Consider the following 16736-nt stretch of genomic DNA (forward strand, 5'->3'; position numbering starts at 1 on the left):
TCTCACTAGTCTGTCCCCTAGTCTAGATTACTGACCAGGGAACAGCTCTCACTAGTCTGTCTCCTAGTCTAGATTACTGACCAGGGAACATCTCTCACTAGTCTGTCTCCTAGTCTCGATTACTGACCAGGGAACATCTCTCATTAGTCTGTCTCCTAGTCTAGTTTACTGGCCAGGGAACATCTCTCGCTAGTCTGTCTCCTAGTCTAGTTTACTGACCAGGGAACATCTCTCGCTAGTCTGTCACCTAGTCTAGATTACTGACCAGAGGACATCTCTCACTAGTCTGTCTCCTAGTCTAGATTACTGGCCAGAGGATATCTCTCACTAGTCTGTCTCCTAGTCTAGATTACTGCCTTGAGGACATCTCTCACTAGTCTGTCTCCTAGTCTAGATTACTGGCCAGAGGACATCTCTCACTAGTCTGTCTCCTAGTCTAGATTACTGGCCAGAGGACATCTCTCACTAGTCTGTCTCCTAGTCTAGATTACTGACCAGAGGACATCTCTCACTACTCTGTCTCCTAGTCTAGATTACTGGCCAGAGGACATCTCTCACTAGTCTGTCTCCTAGTCTAGATTACTGGCCAGAGGACATCTCTCACTAGTCTGTCTCCTAGTCTAGATTACTGACCAGAGGACATCTCTCACTAGTCTGTCTCCTAGTCTAGATTACTGGCCAGGGAACATCTCTCACTAGTCTGTCTCCTAGTCAAGATTACTGACCAGAGGACATCTCTCACTAGTCTGTCTCCTAGTCTAGATTACTGACCAGAGGACATCTCTCACTAGTCTGTCTCCTAGTCTAGTTTACTGGCCAGGGAACATCTCTCGCTAGTCTGTCTCCTAGTCTAGATTACTGACCAGGGAACATCTCTCACTAGTCTGTCTCCTAGTCTAGATTACTGACCAGGGAACATCTCTCACTAGTCTGTCTCCTAGTCTAGTTTACTGACCAGGGAACATCTCTCACTAGTCTGTCTCCTAGTCTCGATTACTGACCAGGGAACATCTCTCACTAGTCTGTCTCCTAGTCTAGTTTACTGGCCAGGGAACATCTCTCGCTAGTCTGTCTCCTAGTCTAGATTACTGACCAGGGAACATCTCTCACTAGTCTGTCTCCTAGTCTAGTTTACTGACCAGGGAACATCTCTCGCTAGTCTGTCTCCTAGTCTAGATTACTGACCAGAGGATATCTCTCACTAGTCTGTCTCCTAGTCTAGATTACTGACCAGAGGACATCTCTCACTAGTCTGTCTCCTAGTCTAGATTACTGACCAGAGGACATCTCTCACTAGTCTGCCTCCTAGTCTAGATTACTGGCCAGGGAACATCTCTCACTAGTCTGTCTTCTAGTCTAGATTACTGGCCAGGGAACATCTCTCACTAGTCTGTCTCCTAGTCTAGATTACTGGCCAGGGAACATCTCTCACTAGTCTGTCTCCTAGTCTAGATTACTGGCCAGAGGACTTCTCTCACTAGTCTGTCTCCTAGTCTAGATTACTGGCTAGAGGACATCTCTCACTAGTCTGTCTCCTAGTCTAGATTACTGGCCAGGGAACATCTCTCACTAGTCTGTCTTCTAGTCTAGATTACTGGCCAGGGAACATCTCTCACTAGTCTGTCTCCTAGTCTAGATTACTGGCCAGGGAACATCTCTCACTAGTCTGTCTCCTAGTCTCGATTACTGACCAGGGAACATCTCTCACTAGTCTGTCTCCTAGTCTAGTTTACTGGCCAGGGAACATCTCTCACTAGTCTATCCCCTAGTCTAGATTACTGACCAGGGAACAGCTCTCACTAGTCTGTCTCCTAGTCTAGATTACTGACCAGGGAACATCTCTCACTAGTCTGTCTCCTAGTCTCGATTACTGACCAGGGAACATCTCTCATTAGTCTGTCTCCTAGTCTAGTTTACTGGCCAGGGAACATCTCTCGCTAGTCTGTCTCCTAGTCTAGATTACTGACCAGGGAACATCTCTCACTAGTCTGTCTCCTAGTCTAGTTTACTGACCAGGGAACATCTCTCGCTAGTCTGTCACCTAGTCTAGATTACTGACCAGAGGACATCTCTCACTAGTCTGTCTCCTAGTCTAGATTACTGGCCAGAGGATATCTCTCACTAGTCTGTCTCCTAGTCTAGATTACTGCCTTGAGGACATCTCTCACTAGTCTGTCTCCTAGTCTAGATTACTGGCCAGAGGACATCTCTCACTAGTCTGTCTCCTAGTCTAGATTACTGGCCAGAGGACATCTCTCACTAGTCTGTCTCCTAGTCTAGATTACTGACCAGAGGACATCTCTCACTAGTCTGTCTCCTAGTCTAGATTACTGGCCAGAGGACATCTCTCACTAGTCTGTCTCCTAGTCTAGATTACTGGCCAGAGGACATCTCTCACTAGTCTGTCTCCTAGTCTAGATTACTGACCAGAGGACATCTCTCACTAGTCTGTCTCCTAGTCTAGATTACTGGCCAGGGAACATCTCTCACTAGTCTGTCTCCTAGTCAAGATTACTGACCAGAGGACATCTCTCACTAGTCTGTCTCCTAGTCTAGATTACTGACCAGAGGACATCTCTCACTAGTCTGTCTCCTAGTCTAGTTTACTGGCCAGGGAACATCTCTCGCTAGTCTGTCTCCTAGTCTAGATTACTGACCAGGGAACATCTCTCACTAGTCTGTCTCCTAGTCTAGTTTACTGACCAGGGAACATCTCTCGCTAGTCTGTCTCCTAGTCTAGATTACTGACCAGGGAACATCTCTCACTAGTCTGTCTCCTAGTCTAGTTTACTGACCAGGGAACATCTCTCACTAGTCTGTCTCCTAGTCTCGATTACTGACCAGGGAACATCTCTCACTAGTCTGTCTCCTAGTCTAGTTTACTGGCCAGGGAACATCTCTCGCTAGTCTGTCTCCTAGTCTAGATTACTGACCAGGGAACATCTCTCACTAGTCTGTCTCCTAGTCTAGTTTACTGACCAGGGAACATCTCTCGCTAGTCTGTCTCCTAGTCTAGATTACTGACCAGAGGATATCTCTCACTAGTCTGTCTCCTAGTCTAGATTACTGACCAGAGGACATCTCTCACTAGTCTGTCTCCTAGTCTAGATTACTGACCAGAGGACATCTCTCACTAGTCTGTCTCCTAGTCTAGATTACTGGCCAGAGGACTTCTCTCACTAGTCTGTCTCCTAGTCTAGATTACTGACCAGAGGACATCTCTCACTAGTCTGCCTCCTAGTCTAGATTACTGGCCAGGGAACATCTCTCGCTAGTCTGTCTCCTAGTCTAGATTACTGACCAGGGAACATCTCTCACTAGTCTGTCTCCTAGTCTAGATTACTGACCAGGGAACATCTCTCACTAGTCTGTCTCCTAGTCTAGTTTACTGACCAGGGAACATCTCTCACTAGTCTGTCTCCTAGTCTCGATTACTGACCAGGGAACATCTCTCACTAGTCTGTCTCCTAGTCTAGTTTACTGGCCAGGGAACATCTCTCGCTAGTCTGTCTCCTAGTCTAGATTACTGACCAGGGAACATCTCTCACTAGTCTGTCTCCTAGTCTAGTTTACTGACCAGGGAACATCTCTCGCTAGTCTGTCTCCTAGTCTAGATTACTGACCAGAGGATATCTCTCACTAGTCTGTCTCCTAGTCTAGATTACTGACCAGAGGACATCTCTCACTAGTCTGTCTCCTAGTCTAGATTACTGACCAGAGGACATCTCTCACTAGTCTGCCTCCTAGTCTAGATTACTGGCCAGGGAACATCTCTCACTAGTCTGTCTTCTAGTCTAGATTACTGGCCAGGGAACATCTCTCACTAGTCTGTCTCCTAGTCTAGATTACTGGCCAGGGAACATCTCTCACTAGTCTGTCTCCTAGTCTAGATTACTGGCCAGAGGACTTCTCTCACTAGTCTGTCTCCTAGTCTAGATTACTGGCTAGAGGACATCTCTCACTAGTCTGTCTCCTAGTCTAGATTACTGGCCAGGGAACATCTCTCACTAGTCTGTCTTCTAGTCTAGATTACTGGCCAGGGAACATCTCTCACTAGTCTGTCTCCTAGTCTAGATTACTGGCCAGGGAACATCTCTCACTAGTCTGTCTCCTAGTCTCGATTACTGACCAGGGAACATCTCTCACTAGTCTGTCTCCTAGTCTAGTTTACTGGCCAGGGAACATCTCTCACTAGTCTATCCCCTAGTCTAGATTACTGACCAGGGAACAGCTCTCACTAGTCTGTCTCCTAGTCTAGATTACTGACCAGGGAACATCTCTCACTAGTCTGTCTCCTAGTCTCGATTACTGACCAGGGAACATCTCTCATTAGTCTGTCTCCTAGTCTAGTTTACTGGCCAGGGAACATCTCTCGCTAGTCTGTCTCCTAGTCTAGATTACTGACCAGGGAACATCTCTCACTAGTCTGTCTCCTAGTCTAGTTTACTGACCAGGGAACATCTCTCGCTAGTCTGTCACCTAGTCTAGATTACTGACCAGAGGACATCTCTCACTAGTCTGTCTCCTAGTCTAGATTACTGGCCAGAGGATATCTCTCACTAGTCTGTCTCCTAGTCTAGATTACTGCCTTGAGGACATCTCTCACTAGTCTGTCTCCTAGTCTAGATTACTGGCCAGAGGACATCTCTCACTAGTCTGTCTCCTAGTCTAGATTACTGGCCAGAGGACATCTCTCACTAGTCTGTCTCCTAGTCTAGATTACTGGCCAGAGGACATCTCTCACTAGTCTGTCTCCTAGTCTAGATTACTGGCCAGAGGACATCTCTCACTAGTCTGTCTCCTAGTCTAGATTACTGGCCAGAGGACATCTCTCACTAGTCTGTCTCCTAGTCTAGATTACTGACCAGAGGACATCTCTCACTAGTCTGTCTCCTAGTCTAGATTACTGGCCAGGGAACATCTCTCACTAGTCTGTCTCCTAGTCAAGATTACTGACCAGAGGACATCTCTCACTAGTCTGTCTCCTAGTCTAGATTACTGACCAGAGGACATCTCTCACTAGTCTGTCTCCTAGTCTAGTTTACTGGCCAGGGAACATCTCTCGCTAGTCTGTCTCCTAGTCTAGATTACTGACCAGGGAACATCTCTCACTAGTCTGTCTCCTAGTCTAGTTTACTGACCAGGGAACATCTCTCGCTAGTCTGTCTCCTAGTCTAGATTACTGACCAGGGAACATCTCTCACTAGTCTGTCTCCTAGTCTAGTTTACTGACCAGGGAACATCTCTCACTAGTCTGTCTCCTAGTCTCGATTACTGACCAGGGAACATCTCTCACTAGTCTGTCTCCTAGTCTAGTTTACTGGCCAGGGAACATCTCTCGCTAGTCTGTCTCCTAGTCTAGATTACTGACCAGGGAACATCTCTCACTAGTCTGTCTCCTAGTCTAGTTTACTGACCAGGGAACATCTCTCGCTAGTCTGTCTCCTAGTCTAGATTACTGACCAGAGGATATCTCTCACTAGTCTGTCTCCTAGTCTAGATTACTGACCAGAGGACATCTCTCACTAGTCTGTCTCCTAGTCTAGATTACTGACCAGAGGACATCTCTCACTAGTCTGTCTCCTAGTCTAGATTACTGGCCAGAGGACTTCTCTCACTAGTCTGTCTCCTAGTCTAGATTACTGACCAGAGGACATCTCTCACTAGTCTGCCTCCTAGTCTAGATTACTGGCCAGGGAACATCTCTCACTAGTCTGTCTTCTAGTCTAGATTACTGGCCAGGGAACATCTCTCACTAGTCTGTCTCCTAGTCTAGATTACTGGCCAGGGAACATCTCTCACTAGTCTGTCTCCTAGTCTAGATTACTGGCCAGAGGACTTCTCTCACTAGTCTGTCTCCTAGTCTAGATTACTGGCTAGAGGACATCTCTCACTAGTCTGTCTCCTAGTCTAGATTACTGGCCAGGGAACATCTCTCACTAGTCTGTCTTCTAGTCTAGATTACTGGCCAGGGAACATCTCTCACTAGTCTGTCTCCTAGTCTAGATTACTGGCCAGGGAACATCTCTCACTAGTCTGTCTCCTAGTCTAGATTACTGGCCAGAGGACATCTCTCACTAGTCTGTCTCCTAGTCTAGATTACTGGCCAGGGAACATCTCTCACTAGTCTGTCTCCTAGTCTAGATTACTGACCAGGGAACAGCTCTCACTAGTCTGTCTCCTAGTCTAGATTACTGGCCAGGGAACATCTCTCACTAGTCTGTCTCCTAGTCTAGATTACTGACCAGGGAACAGCTCTCACTAGTCTGTCTCCTAGTCTAGATTACTGACCAAGGAACATCTCTCACTAGTCTGTCTCCTAGTCTCGATTACTGACCAGGGAACATCTCTCACTAGTCTGTCTCCTAGTCTAGTTTACTGGCCAGGGAACATCTCTCGCTAGTCTGTCTCCTAGTCTAGATTACTGACCAGGGAACATCTCTCACTAGTCTGTCTCCTAGTCTAGTTTACTGGCTAGAGGACATCTCTCACTGGTCTGTTTCCTAGTCTAGATTACTGGCCAGGGAACATCTCTCACTAGTCTGTCTCCTAGTCTAGATTACTGGCCAGAGGACATCTCTCACTAGTCTGTCTCCTAGTCTAGATTACTGGCCAGGGAACATCTCTCACTAGTCTGTCTCCTAGTCTAGATTACTGACCAGGGAACATCTCTCACTAGTCTGTCTCCTAGTCTAGATTACTGGCCAGGGAACATCTCTCACTAGTCTGTCTCCTAGTCTAGATTACTGGCCATGGAACATCTCTCACTAGTCTGTCCCCTAGTCTAGATTACTGACCAGGGAACAGCTCTCACTAGTCTGTCTCCTAGTCTAGATTACTGACCAGGGAACATCTCTCACTAGTCTGTCTCCTAGTCTCGATTACTGACCAGGGAACATCTCTCACTAGTCTGTCTCCTAGTCTAGTTTACTGGCCAGGGAACATCTCTCGCTAGTCTGTCTCCTAGTCTAGATTACTGACCAGGGAACATCTCTCACTAGTCTGTCTCCTAGTCTAGTTTACTGACCAGGGAACATCTCTCGCTAGTCTGTCACCTAGTCTAGATTACTGACCAGAGGACATCTCTCACTAGTCTGTCTCCTAGTCTAGATTACTGGCCAGAGGATATCTCTCACTAGTCTGTCTCCTAGTCTAGATTACTGCCTTGAGGACATCTCTCACTAGTCTGTCTCCTAGTCTAGATTACTGACCAGAGGACATCTCTCACTAGTCTGTCTCCTAGTCTAGATTACTGGCCAGAGGACATCTCTCACTAGTCTGTCTCCTAGTCTAGATTACTGACCAGAGGACATCTCTCACTAGTCTGTCTCCTAGTCTAGATTACTGGCCAGAGGACATCTCTCACTAGTCTGTCTCCTAGTCTAGATTACTGGCCAGAGGACATCTCTCACTAGTCTGTCTCCTAGTCTAGATTACTGACCAGAGGACATCTCTCACTAGTCTGTCTCCTAGTCTAGATTACTGGCCAGAGGACATCTCTCACTAGTCTGTCTCCTAGTCTAGATTACTGACCAGAGGACATCTCTCACTAGTCTGTCTCCTAGTCTAGATTACTGGCCAGAGGACATCTCTCACTAGTCTGTCTCCTAGTCTAGATTACTGGCCAGAGGACATCTCTCACTAGTCTGTCTCCTAGTCTAGATTACTGACCAGAGGACATCTCTCACTAGTCTGTCTCCTAGTCTAGATTACTGGCCAGGGAACATCTCTCACTAGTCTGTCTCCTAGTCAAGATTACTGACCAGAGGACATCTCTCACTAGTCTGTCTCCTAGTCTAGATTACTGACCAGAGGACATCTCTCACTAGTCTGTCTCCTAGTCTAGTTTACTGGCCAGGGAACATCTCTCGCTAGTCTGTCTCCTAGTCTAGATTACTGACCAGGGAACATCTCTCACTAGTCTGTCTCCTAGTCTAGTTTACTGACCAGGGAACATCTCTCGCTAGTCTGTCTCCTAGTCTAGATTACTGACCAGGGAACATCTCTCACTAGTCTGTCTCCTAGTCTAGTTTACTGACCAGGGAACATCTCTCACTAGTCTGTCTCCTAGTCTCGATTACTGACCAGGGAACATCTCTCACTAGTCTGTCTCCTAGTCTAGTTTACTGGCCAGGGAACATCTCTCGCTAGTCTGTCTCCTAGTCTAGATTACTGACCAGGGAACATCTCTCGCTAGTCTGTCTCCTAGTCTAGTTTACTGACCAGGGAACATCTCTCGCTAGTCTGTCTCCTAGTCTAGATTACTGACCAGAGGACATCTCTCACTAGTCTGTCTCCTAGTCTAGATTACTGGCCAGAGGATATCTCTCACTAGTCTGTCTCCTAGTCTAGATTACTGACCAGAGGACATCTCTCACTAGTCTGTCTCCTAGTCTAGATTACTGACCAGAGGACATCTCTCACTAGTCTGTCTCCTAGTCTAGATTACTGGCCAGAGGACATCTCTCACTAGTCTGTCTCCTAGTCTAGATTACTGACCAGAGGACATCTCTCACTAGTCTGTCTCCTAGTCTAGATTACTGGCCAGGGAACATCTCTCACTAGTCTGTCTTCTAGTCTAGATTACTGGCCAGGGAACATCTCTCACTAGTCTGTCTCCTAGTCTAGATTACTGGCCAGGGAACATCTCTCACTAGTCTGTCCCCTAGTCTAGATTACTGACCAGGGAACAGCTCTCACTAGTCTGTCTCCTAGTCTAGATTACTGACCAGGGAACATCCTTCACTAGTCTGTCTCCTAGTCTCGATTACTGACCAGGGAACATCTCTCACTAGTCTGTCTCGTAGTCTAGTTTACTGGCCAGGGAACATCTCTCGCTAGTCTGTCTCCTAGTCTAGATTACTGACCAGGGAACATCTCTCACTAGTCTGTCTCCTAGTCTAGATTACTGGCCAGGGAACATCTCTCACTAGTCTGTCTCCTAGTCTAGTTTACTGGCTAGAGGACATCTCTCACTAGTCTGTCTCCTAGTCTAGATTACTGACCAGAGGACATCTCTCACTAGTCTGTCTCCTAGTCTAGATTACTGGCCAGAGGATATCTCTCACTAGTCTGTCTCCTAGTCTAGATTACTGACCAGAGGACATCTCTCACTAGTCTGTCTCCTAGTCTAGATTACTGACCAGAGGACATCTCTCACTAGTCTGTCTCCTAGTCTAGATTACTGGCCAGAGGACATCTCTCACTAGTCTGTCTCCTAGTCTAGATTACTGACCAGAGGACATCTCTCACTAGTCTGTCTCCTAGTCTAGATTACTGGCCAGAGGACATCTCTCACTAGTCTGTCTCCTAGTCTAGATTACTGGCCAGAGGACATCTCTCACTAGTCTGTGTCCTAGTCTAGATTACTGACCAGAGGACATCTCTCACTAGTCTGTCTCCTAGTCTAGATTACTGGCCAGGGAACATCTCTCACTAGTCTGTCTCCTAGTCAAGATTACTGACCAGAGGACATCTCTCACTAGTCTGACTCCTAGTCTAGATTACTGGCCAGGGAACATCTCTCACTAGTCTGTCTCCTAGTCTAGAATACTGACCAGAGGACTTCTCTCACTAGTCTGTCTCCTAGTCTAGATTACTGGCCAGAGGACATCTCTCACTAGTCTGTCTCCCAGTCTAGATTACTGGCCAGGGAACATCTCTCACTAGTCTGTCTCCTAGTCTAGATTACTGACCAGAGGACATCTCTCACTAGTCTGTCTCCTAGTCTAGATTACTGGCCAGGGAACATCTCTCACTAGTCTGTCTCCTAGTCTAGAATACTGACCAGAGGACTTCTCTCACTAGTCTGTCTCCTAGTCTAGATTACTGGCCAGAGGACATCTCTCACTAGTCTGTCTCCCAGTCTAGATTACTGGCCAGGGAACATCTCTCACTAGTCTGTCTCCTAGTCTAGATTACTGACCAGAGGACATCTCTCACTAGTCTGTCTCCTAGTCTAGATTACTGTCCAGAGGACATCTCTCACTAGTCTGTCTCCTAGTCTAGATTACTGACCAGGGAACATCTCTCACTAGTCTGTCTCCTAGTCTAGATTACTGGCTAGAGGACATCTCTCACTAGTCTGTCTCCTAGTCTAGATTACTGACCAGAGGACATCTCTCACTAGTCTGTCTCCTAGTCTAGATTACTGGCCAGGGAACATCTCTCACTAGTCTGTCTCCTAGTCTAGATTACTGGCCATGGAACATCTCTCACTAGTCTGTCTCCTAGTCTAGATTACTGGCCAGAGGACATCTCTCACTAGTCTGTCTCCTAGTCTAGATTACTGACCAGAGGACATCTCTCACTAGTCTGTCTCCTAGTCTAGATTACTGGCCAGAGGACATCTCTCACTAGTCTGTCTCCTAGTCTAGATTACTGGCCAGGGAACATCTCTCACTAGTCTGTCTCCTAGTCTAGATTACTGACCAGAGGACTTCTCTCACTAGTCTGTCTCCTAGTCTAGATTACTGACCAGAGGACTTCTCTCACTAGTCTGTCTCCTAGTCTAGATTACTGACCAGAGGACATCTCTCACTAGTCTGTCTCCTAGTCTAGATTACTGGCCAGGGAACATCTCTCACTAGTCTGTCTCCTAGTCAAGATTACTGACCAGAGGACATCTCTCACTAGTCTGACTCCTAGTCTAGATTACTGGCCAGGGAACATCTCTCACTAGTCTGTCTCCTAGTCTAGAATACTGACCAGAGGACTTCTCTCACTAGTCTGTCTCCTAGTCTAGATTACTGGCCAGAGGACATCTCTCACTAGTCTGTCTCCCAGTCTAGATTACTGGCCAGGGAACATCTCTCACTAGTCTGTCTCCTAGTCTAGATTACTGACCAGAGGACATCTCTCACTAGTCTGTCTCCTAGTCTAGATTACTGACCAGAGGACATCTCTCACTAGTCTGTCTCCTAGTCTAGATTACTGACCAGGGAACATCTCTCACTAGTCTGTCTCCTAGTCTAGATTACTGGCTAGAGGACATCTCTCACTAGTCTGTCTCCTAGTCTAGATTACTGACCAGAGGACATCTCTCACTAGTCTGTCTCCTAGTCTAGATTACTGGCCAGGGAACATCTCTCACTAGTCTGTCTCCTAGTCTAGATTACTGGCCATGGAACATCTCTCACTAGTCTGTCTCCTAGTCTAGATTACTGACCAGAGGACATCTCTCACTAGTCTGTCTCCTAGTCTAGATTACTGACCAGAGGACGTCTCTCACTAGTCTGTCTCCTAGTCTAGATTACTGGCCAGAGGACATCTCTCACTAGTCTGTCTCCTAGTCTAGATTACTGGCCAGGGAACATCTCTCACTAGTCTGTCTCCTAGTCTAGATTACTGACCAGAGGACTTCTCTCACTAGTCTGTCTCCTAGTCTAGATTACTGACCAGAGGACTTCTCTCACTAGTCTGTCTCCTAGTCTAGATTACTGTGGACACAGGTTGTAAAGGCCCCCAAAACTACATACACCTATGTCCCACTGGCCACATCATTGATCAGTTTTTATTTCATTTATGATCTGTATTTGGAGATTGTCTATGTTCAAACACGTGTGTGTGTGTGTGTGTGTGTGTGTGTGTGTGTGTGTGTGTGTGTGTGCGCGTGTGCGCGTGTGTGCGTGTGTGCGTTTGTGCAGGCTCGTGTGTTGGAACTACCAGCCAGACAGAACAATGTGGATAGCATCAACACGAGGACCGGCACCATACCCCTCCCTGCTGACAAACAGAAAGAAATCAAGATGATCAACACACGCTGGGTACAGGTTAGTATCCCTTTCTATAGAGGAGGATCTGTCCTATTTGAAGACAGATCAGATCAGTTGGATGTTGAACATGAATATTGACTACTGGATATCTGTATTTCAACTTGTGTGTGTGTGACTGCTCTATTTTTTAGCTTTATGTTGGGTTCATGTGTTATGTTTTTTACTGTATGATCAAGTGTACTGTATATTCCTTCCTACCATTGGAAATGCTCTTGAAATTCAACTAAAATGGCCCCCACCTCGGGGCCTCTCCCTCCTCCCTGTAGGAGACCTTTATACTGTGTGTTAGTGGACTGTATCCTGGTTCATATTAAGTTCCTTTTTTCCTTCAGTATAATATTCCTGGTTGTGCCTTCCTCCTCCCTACCATTGAAAACACTCGGGTCCTTCCTCTCCCTCCTCCCTATAGGTGTCTAAAGACCTGCCTGAGAAGCAGAAGCAGATTGAGAGCTTGCTGAAGGAGCTGTCTCACTTCCAAGACCAGCTGACCTACCTCTCCTCCTGGACCTCAACTACCAGGACCACCCTAGAGGAAAACCCTGACAATGTGGAACCCAAGGTAGACTATCAATCCATCCAGTCATCCATCCATCTATCAGTCAATTTGTCCCTCCCTCCCTCCCTCCCTCCCTCCCTCCCTCCCTCCCTCCCTCCCTCCCTCCCTCCCTCCCTCCCTCCCTCCCTCCCTCCCTCCCTCCCTCCCTCCATCCCTCCATCCATCCATCCATCCATCCATCCATCCATGCCTACAGGCCTATCTCAATGAATCTTTCCTCCTCTCTCCACGCCTCCTTCTCAAAACACATGGGAGAAAAAGGTCAGTGGTGAGGGACCTTAGACCTACTTTTCTTCCAGCTGGAAAAGGAGGCTAGGAGAGAAGACGGGAGGCATCTCTGAAAGACGAATTGAGATTGATAGTAGTTTCATTGTTTTGGAATGGTTTGTGATGTTTCAGCTCATAGATGAAGTCCAGGTCAAGAAGCCTGAGGTGGAGGGGGTGTTGGCTAAGGGCCAGGAGCTGTACAAGGTCACACCTCCCAGCCGATCAGAGAAGGAGAAGTACCACAGTCTGAGTGACGATTGGAGGGCCATTCAGGGGCAGATGATAGTGCACAGAGAGAGGCTGGCTGCTCTGAGGATCCAGAAAACCACCAGTAAGGAGATGAGGGTCTGTGTGTGTGTGTGTGTGTGTGTGTGTGTGTGTGTGTGTGTGTGTGTGTGTGTGTGTGTGTGTGTGTGTGTGTGTGTGTGTGTGTGTGTGTGTGTGTGTGTGTGTGTGTGTGTGTGTGTGTGTGAGACCGTATGGCTACTGATTGTATCACGCTGCCCCCCTCCAGTGGAGACCCTCCAGGGAGACGCCCCAGCCCTGGCTCAGTTCAACAAGGCCTGGGCAGAGCTCTCTGATTGGCTTTCCCTGCTGGATCAGATGGTACAGACACAGAGGGTGACCGTGGCCGACCTGGACGAGATCAACCACATGATCGTCAAGACCAAGGTCAGGGGTCAACCAGTGTGTCACAGAGTATGAGAGACTCCATTTAGCCGCTGAGACCCTGGCCTGCATTCCTAAAGAGTCTCAGAGCAGGAGTACTGATCTGGGATCAGGTTAGCCTTTTAGATCATAATGAATACTAGAGAGGACCAGATCTGGGATCAGTTTGGCCTTTTCGATCATAATGAATTCTAGAGAGAGGACCAGATCCTAGTGCTGATCTGAGATCAGTTTGGCCTTTTCGATCATAATGAATTCTAGAGAGAGGACCAGATCCTAGTGCTGATCTGAGATCAGTTTGGCCTTTTCGATCATAATGAATTCTAGAGAGAGGACCAGATCCTAGTGCTGATCTGAGATCAGTTTGGCCTTTTTGATCATAATGAATTCTAGAGAGAGGACCAGATCCTAGTGCTGATCTGAGATCAGTTTGGCCTTTTTGATCATAATGGATACATGATTACATGGACTGGGGGGGATCTGATCCTAGATCAGCACTCTTATTCTGAGACGCTTTGTGAACACAGGCACTGACCTGGCTCAAATACATGTGTAAAATACTTTTACATACTTGACATCCAGATATTCATTGAAATGTTCTGTGTCTCTGTCTTGCTGTCTGTAGGGAGCACTTGGGGACATGGAGCGACGGCGCCCCCAGCTGGAGGGTCAGCTGACTGCAGCCCAGAACCTGAAGAACAAAACCAACAACCAGGAGACACGAGCTGCTATCACCGACCGCAGTACGCCAACCACAACCATTACTTACTACGCCATACGCCAACCACAACCATTACTTACTACGCCATACGCCAACCACAACCATTACTTACTACGCCATACGCCAACCACAACCATTACTTACTACGCCATACGCCAACCACAACCATTACTTACTACGCCATTACTTACTACACCATACGCCAACCACAACCATTACTTACTACGCCATACGCCAACCACAACCATTACTTACTACGCCATTACTTACTACACCATACGCCAACCACAACCATTACTTACTACGCCATACGCCAACCACAACCATTACTTACTACGCCATACGCCAACCACAACCATTACTTACTACGCCATTACTTACTACACCATACGCCAACCACAACCGTTACTTACTACGCCATACGCCAACCACAACCATTACTTACTACGCCATACGCCAACCACAACCATTACTTACTACGCCATACGCCAACCACAACCATTACTTACTACGCCATACGCCAACCACAACCATTACTTACTACGCCATTACTTACTACACCATACGCCAACCACAACCGTTACTTACTACGCCATACGCCAACCACAACCGTTACTTACTACGCCATACGCCAACCACAACCATTACTTACTACGCCATTACTTACTACGCCATACGCCAACCACAACCGTTACTTACTACGCCATACACCAACCACAACCATTACTTACTACGCCATTACTTACTACGCCATACGTCATTCACAACCATTACTTACTACGCCATACGCCAACCACAACCATTACTTACTACGGCATTACTTACTACGCCATACGCCAACCACAACCGTTACTTACTACGCCAACCACAACCATTACTTACTATGCCATTACTTACTACGCCATACGCCAACCACAACCGTTACTTACTACGCCATACGCCAACCACAACCATTACTTACTACGCCATTACTTACTACGCCATACGCCAACCACAACCGTTACTTACTACGCCATACGCCAACCACAACCATTACTTACTACGCCATACGCCAACCACAACCATTACTTACTACGCCATACGCCAACCACAACCATTACTTACTACGCCATACGCCAACCACAACCATTACTTACTACGCCATACGCCAACCACAACCGTTACTTACTACGCCATACGTCATTCACAACCATTGCTTACTACGCCATACGCCAACCACAACCATTACTTACTACGCCATACGCCAACCACAACCATTACTTACTACGCCATACGCCAACCACAACCGTTACTTACTACGCCATACGCCAACCACAACCGTTACTTACTACGCCATACACCAACCACAACCATTACTTACTACGCCATTACTTACTACGCCATACGTCATTCACAACCATTACTTACTACGCCATACGCCAACCACAACCATTACTTACTACGCCATTACTTACTACGCCATACGCCAACCACAACCATTACTTACTACGCCATACGCCAACCACAACCATTACTTACTACGCCATACGCCAACCACAACCGTTACTTACTACGCCATACGCCAACCACAACCGTTACTTACTACGCCATACACCAACCACAACCATTACTTACTACGCCATTACTTACTACGCCATACGTCATTCACAACCATTACTTACTACGTCATACGCCAACCACAACCATTACTTACTACGCCATACGCCAACCACAACCGTTACTTACTACGCCATACGCCAACCACAACCATTACTTACTACGCCATTACTTACTACGCCATACGTCATTCACAACCATTACTTACTACGCCATTACTTACTACACCATACGCCAACCACAACCATTACTTACTACGCTTACTGACTGCAAACGGACCGCAAACGGACTGCAAACGGACCGCAAACGGACCACAACCATTACTTACTACGCTTACTGACTGCAAACGGACCGCAAACGGACTGCAAACGGACCGCAAACGGACCACAACCATTACTTACTACGCTTACTGACTGCAAACGGACCGCAAACAGACCACAAACTGACTGCAAACGGACTGCAAACAGACCACAAACGGACCACAAACAGACCATAAACGGACTTCAAATGGACCACAACCATTACTTACTACGCTTACTGACTGCAAACGGACCGCAAACGGACCGCAAACGGACCGCAAACAGATCGCAAACGGACCACAAACGGACTTCAAACGGACCACAAACAGACCACAAACTGACCGCTAACGGACCGCAAACAGACCGCAAACGGAGCACAAACGGACCACAAACAGACCGCAAACAGACCACAAACTGACTGCAAACGGACCGCAAACAGACCAGAAACTGACTGCAAACGGACCGCAAACGGACCACAAACGGACCACAAACGGACCGCAAACGGACCACCAACTGACCACAAACGGACCAACAACTATCACCAATGACATTGATCTGACTACAAACTGTTATTACTAAACACAAACTCATCAATGACCTCATTAATAACCACAAACTATCTATCAGTATGGCCGTGTTAGAGAACATTGATTCAGCTCAGTCGCTGTGTGTGTGTGTGTGTGTGTGTGTGTGTGTGTGTGTGTGTGTGTGTGTGTGTGTGTGTGTGTGTGTGTGTGTGTGTGTGTGTGTGTGTGTGTGTAGTTGACAGGTTGCAGACCCACTGGGAGGAGTCACAGGGCAGCCTGGCTGATAGACATCAACAGCTACAGAACATGCTGCAGGACTCCTCTGAT

The 16736-nt window shown here is 47.2% G+C and overlaps 1 protein-coding gene across 8 annotated transcripts in view; it reads left to right on the forward strand.

Moving 5' to 3' along the window:
- The window catches only part of dmd (dystrophin), a 424484-nt gene that overhangs the window by 316590 nt on the left and 91158 nt on the right, over nucleotides 1-16736 (forward strand). For all 8 annotated transcript variants that reach the window (XM_082963114.1, XM_082963111.1, XM_082963108.1 and 5 more), the window contains 6 exons: nucleotides 11646-11771; nucleotides 12184-12333; nucleotides 12730-12928; nucleotides 13112-13269; nucleotides 13892-14009; nucleotides 16645-16736. The exon at nucleotides 16645-16736 is cut by the window's right edge and continues 120 nt beyond it. In XM_082963114.1, the coding sequence (XP_082819240.1) occupies nucleotides 11646-11771; nucleotides 12184-12333; nucleotides 12730-12928; nucleotides 13112-13269; nucleotides 13892-14009; nucleotides 16645-16736 (843 nt within the window). The remainder of the gene's footprint in view (nucleotides 1-11645; nucleotides 11772-12183; nucleotides 12334-12729; nucleotides 12929-13111; nucleotides 13270-13891; nucleotides 14010-16644) is intronic.

Source organism: Salmo salar, chromosome 16 (genome assembly GCF_965601325.2).
Source record: "Salmo salar chromosome 16, fSalSal1, whole genome shotgun sequence".
Taxonomy (NCBI): domain Eukaryota; kingdom Metazoa; phylum Chordata; class Actinopteri; order Salmoniformes; family Salmonidae; genus Salmo; species Salmo salar.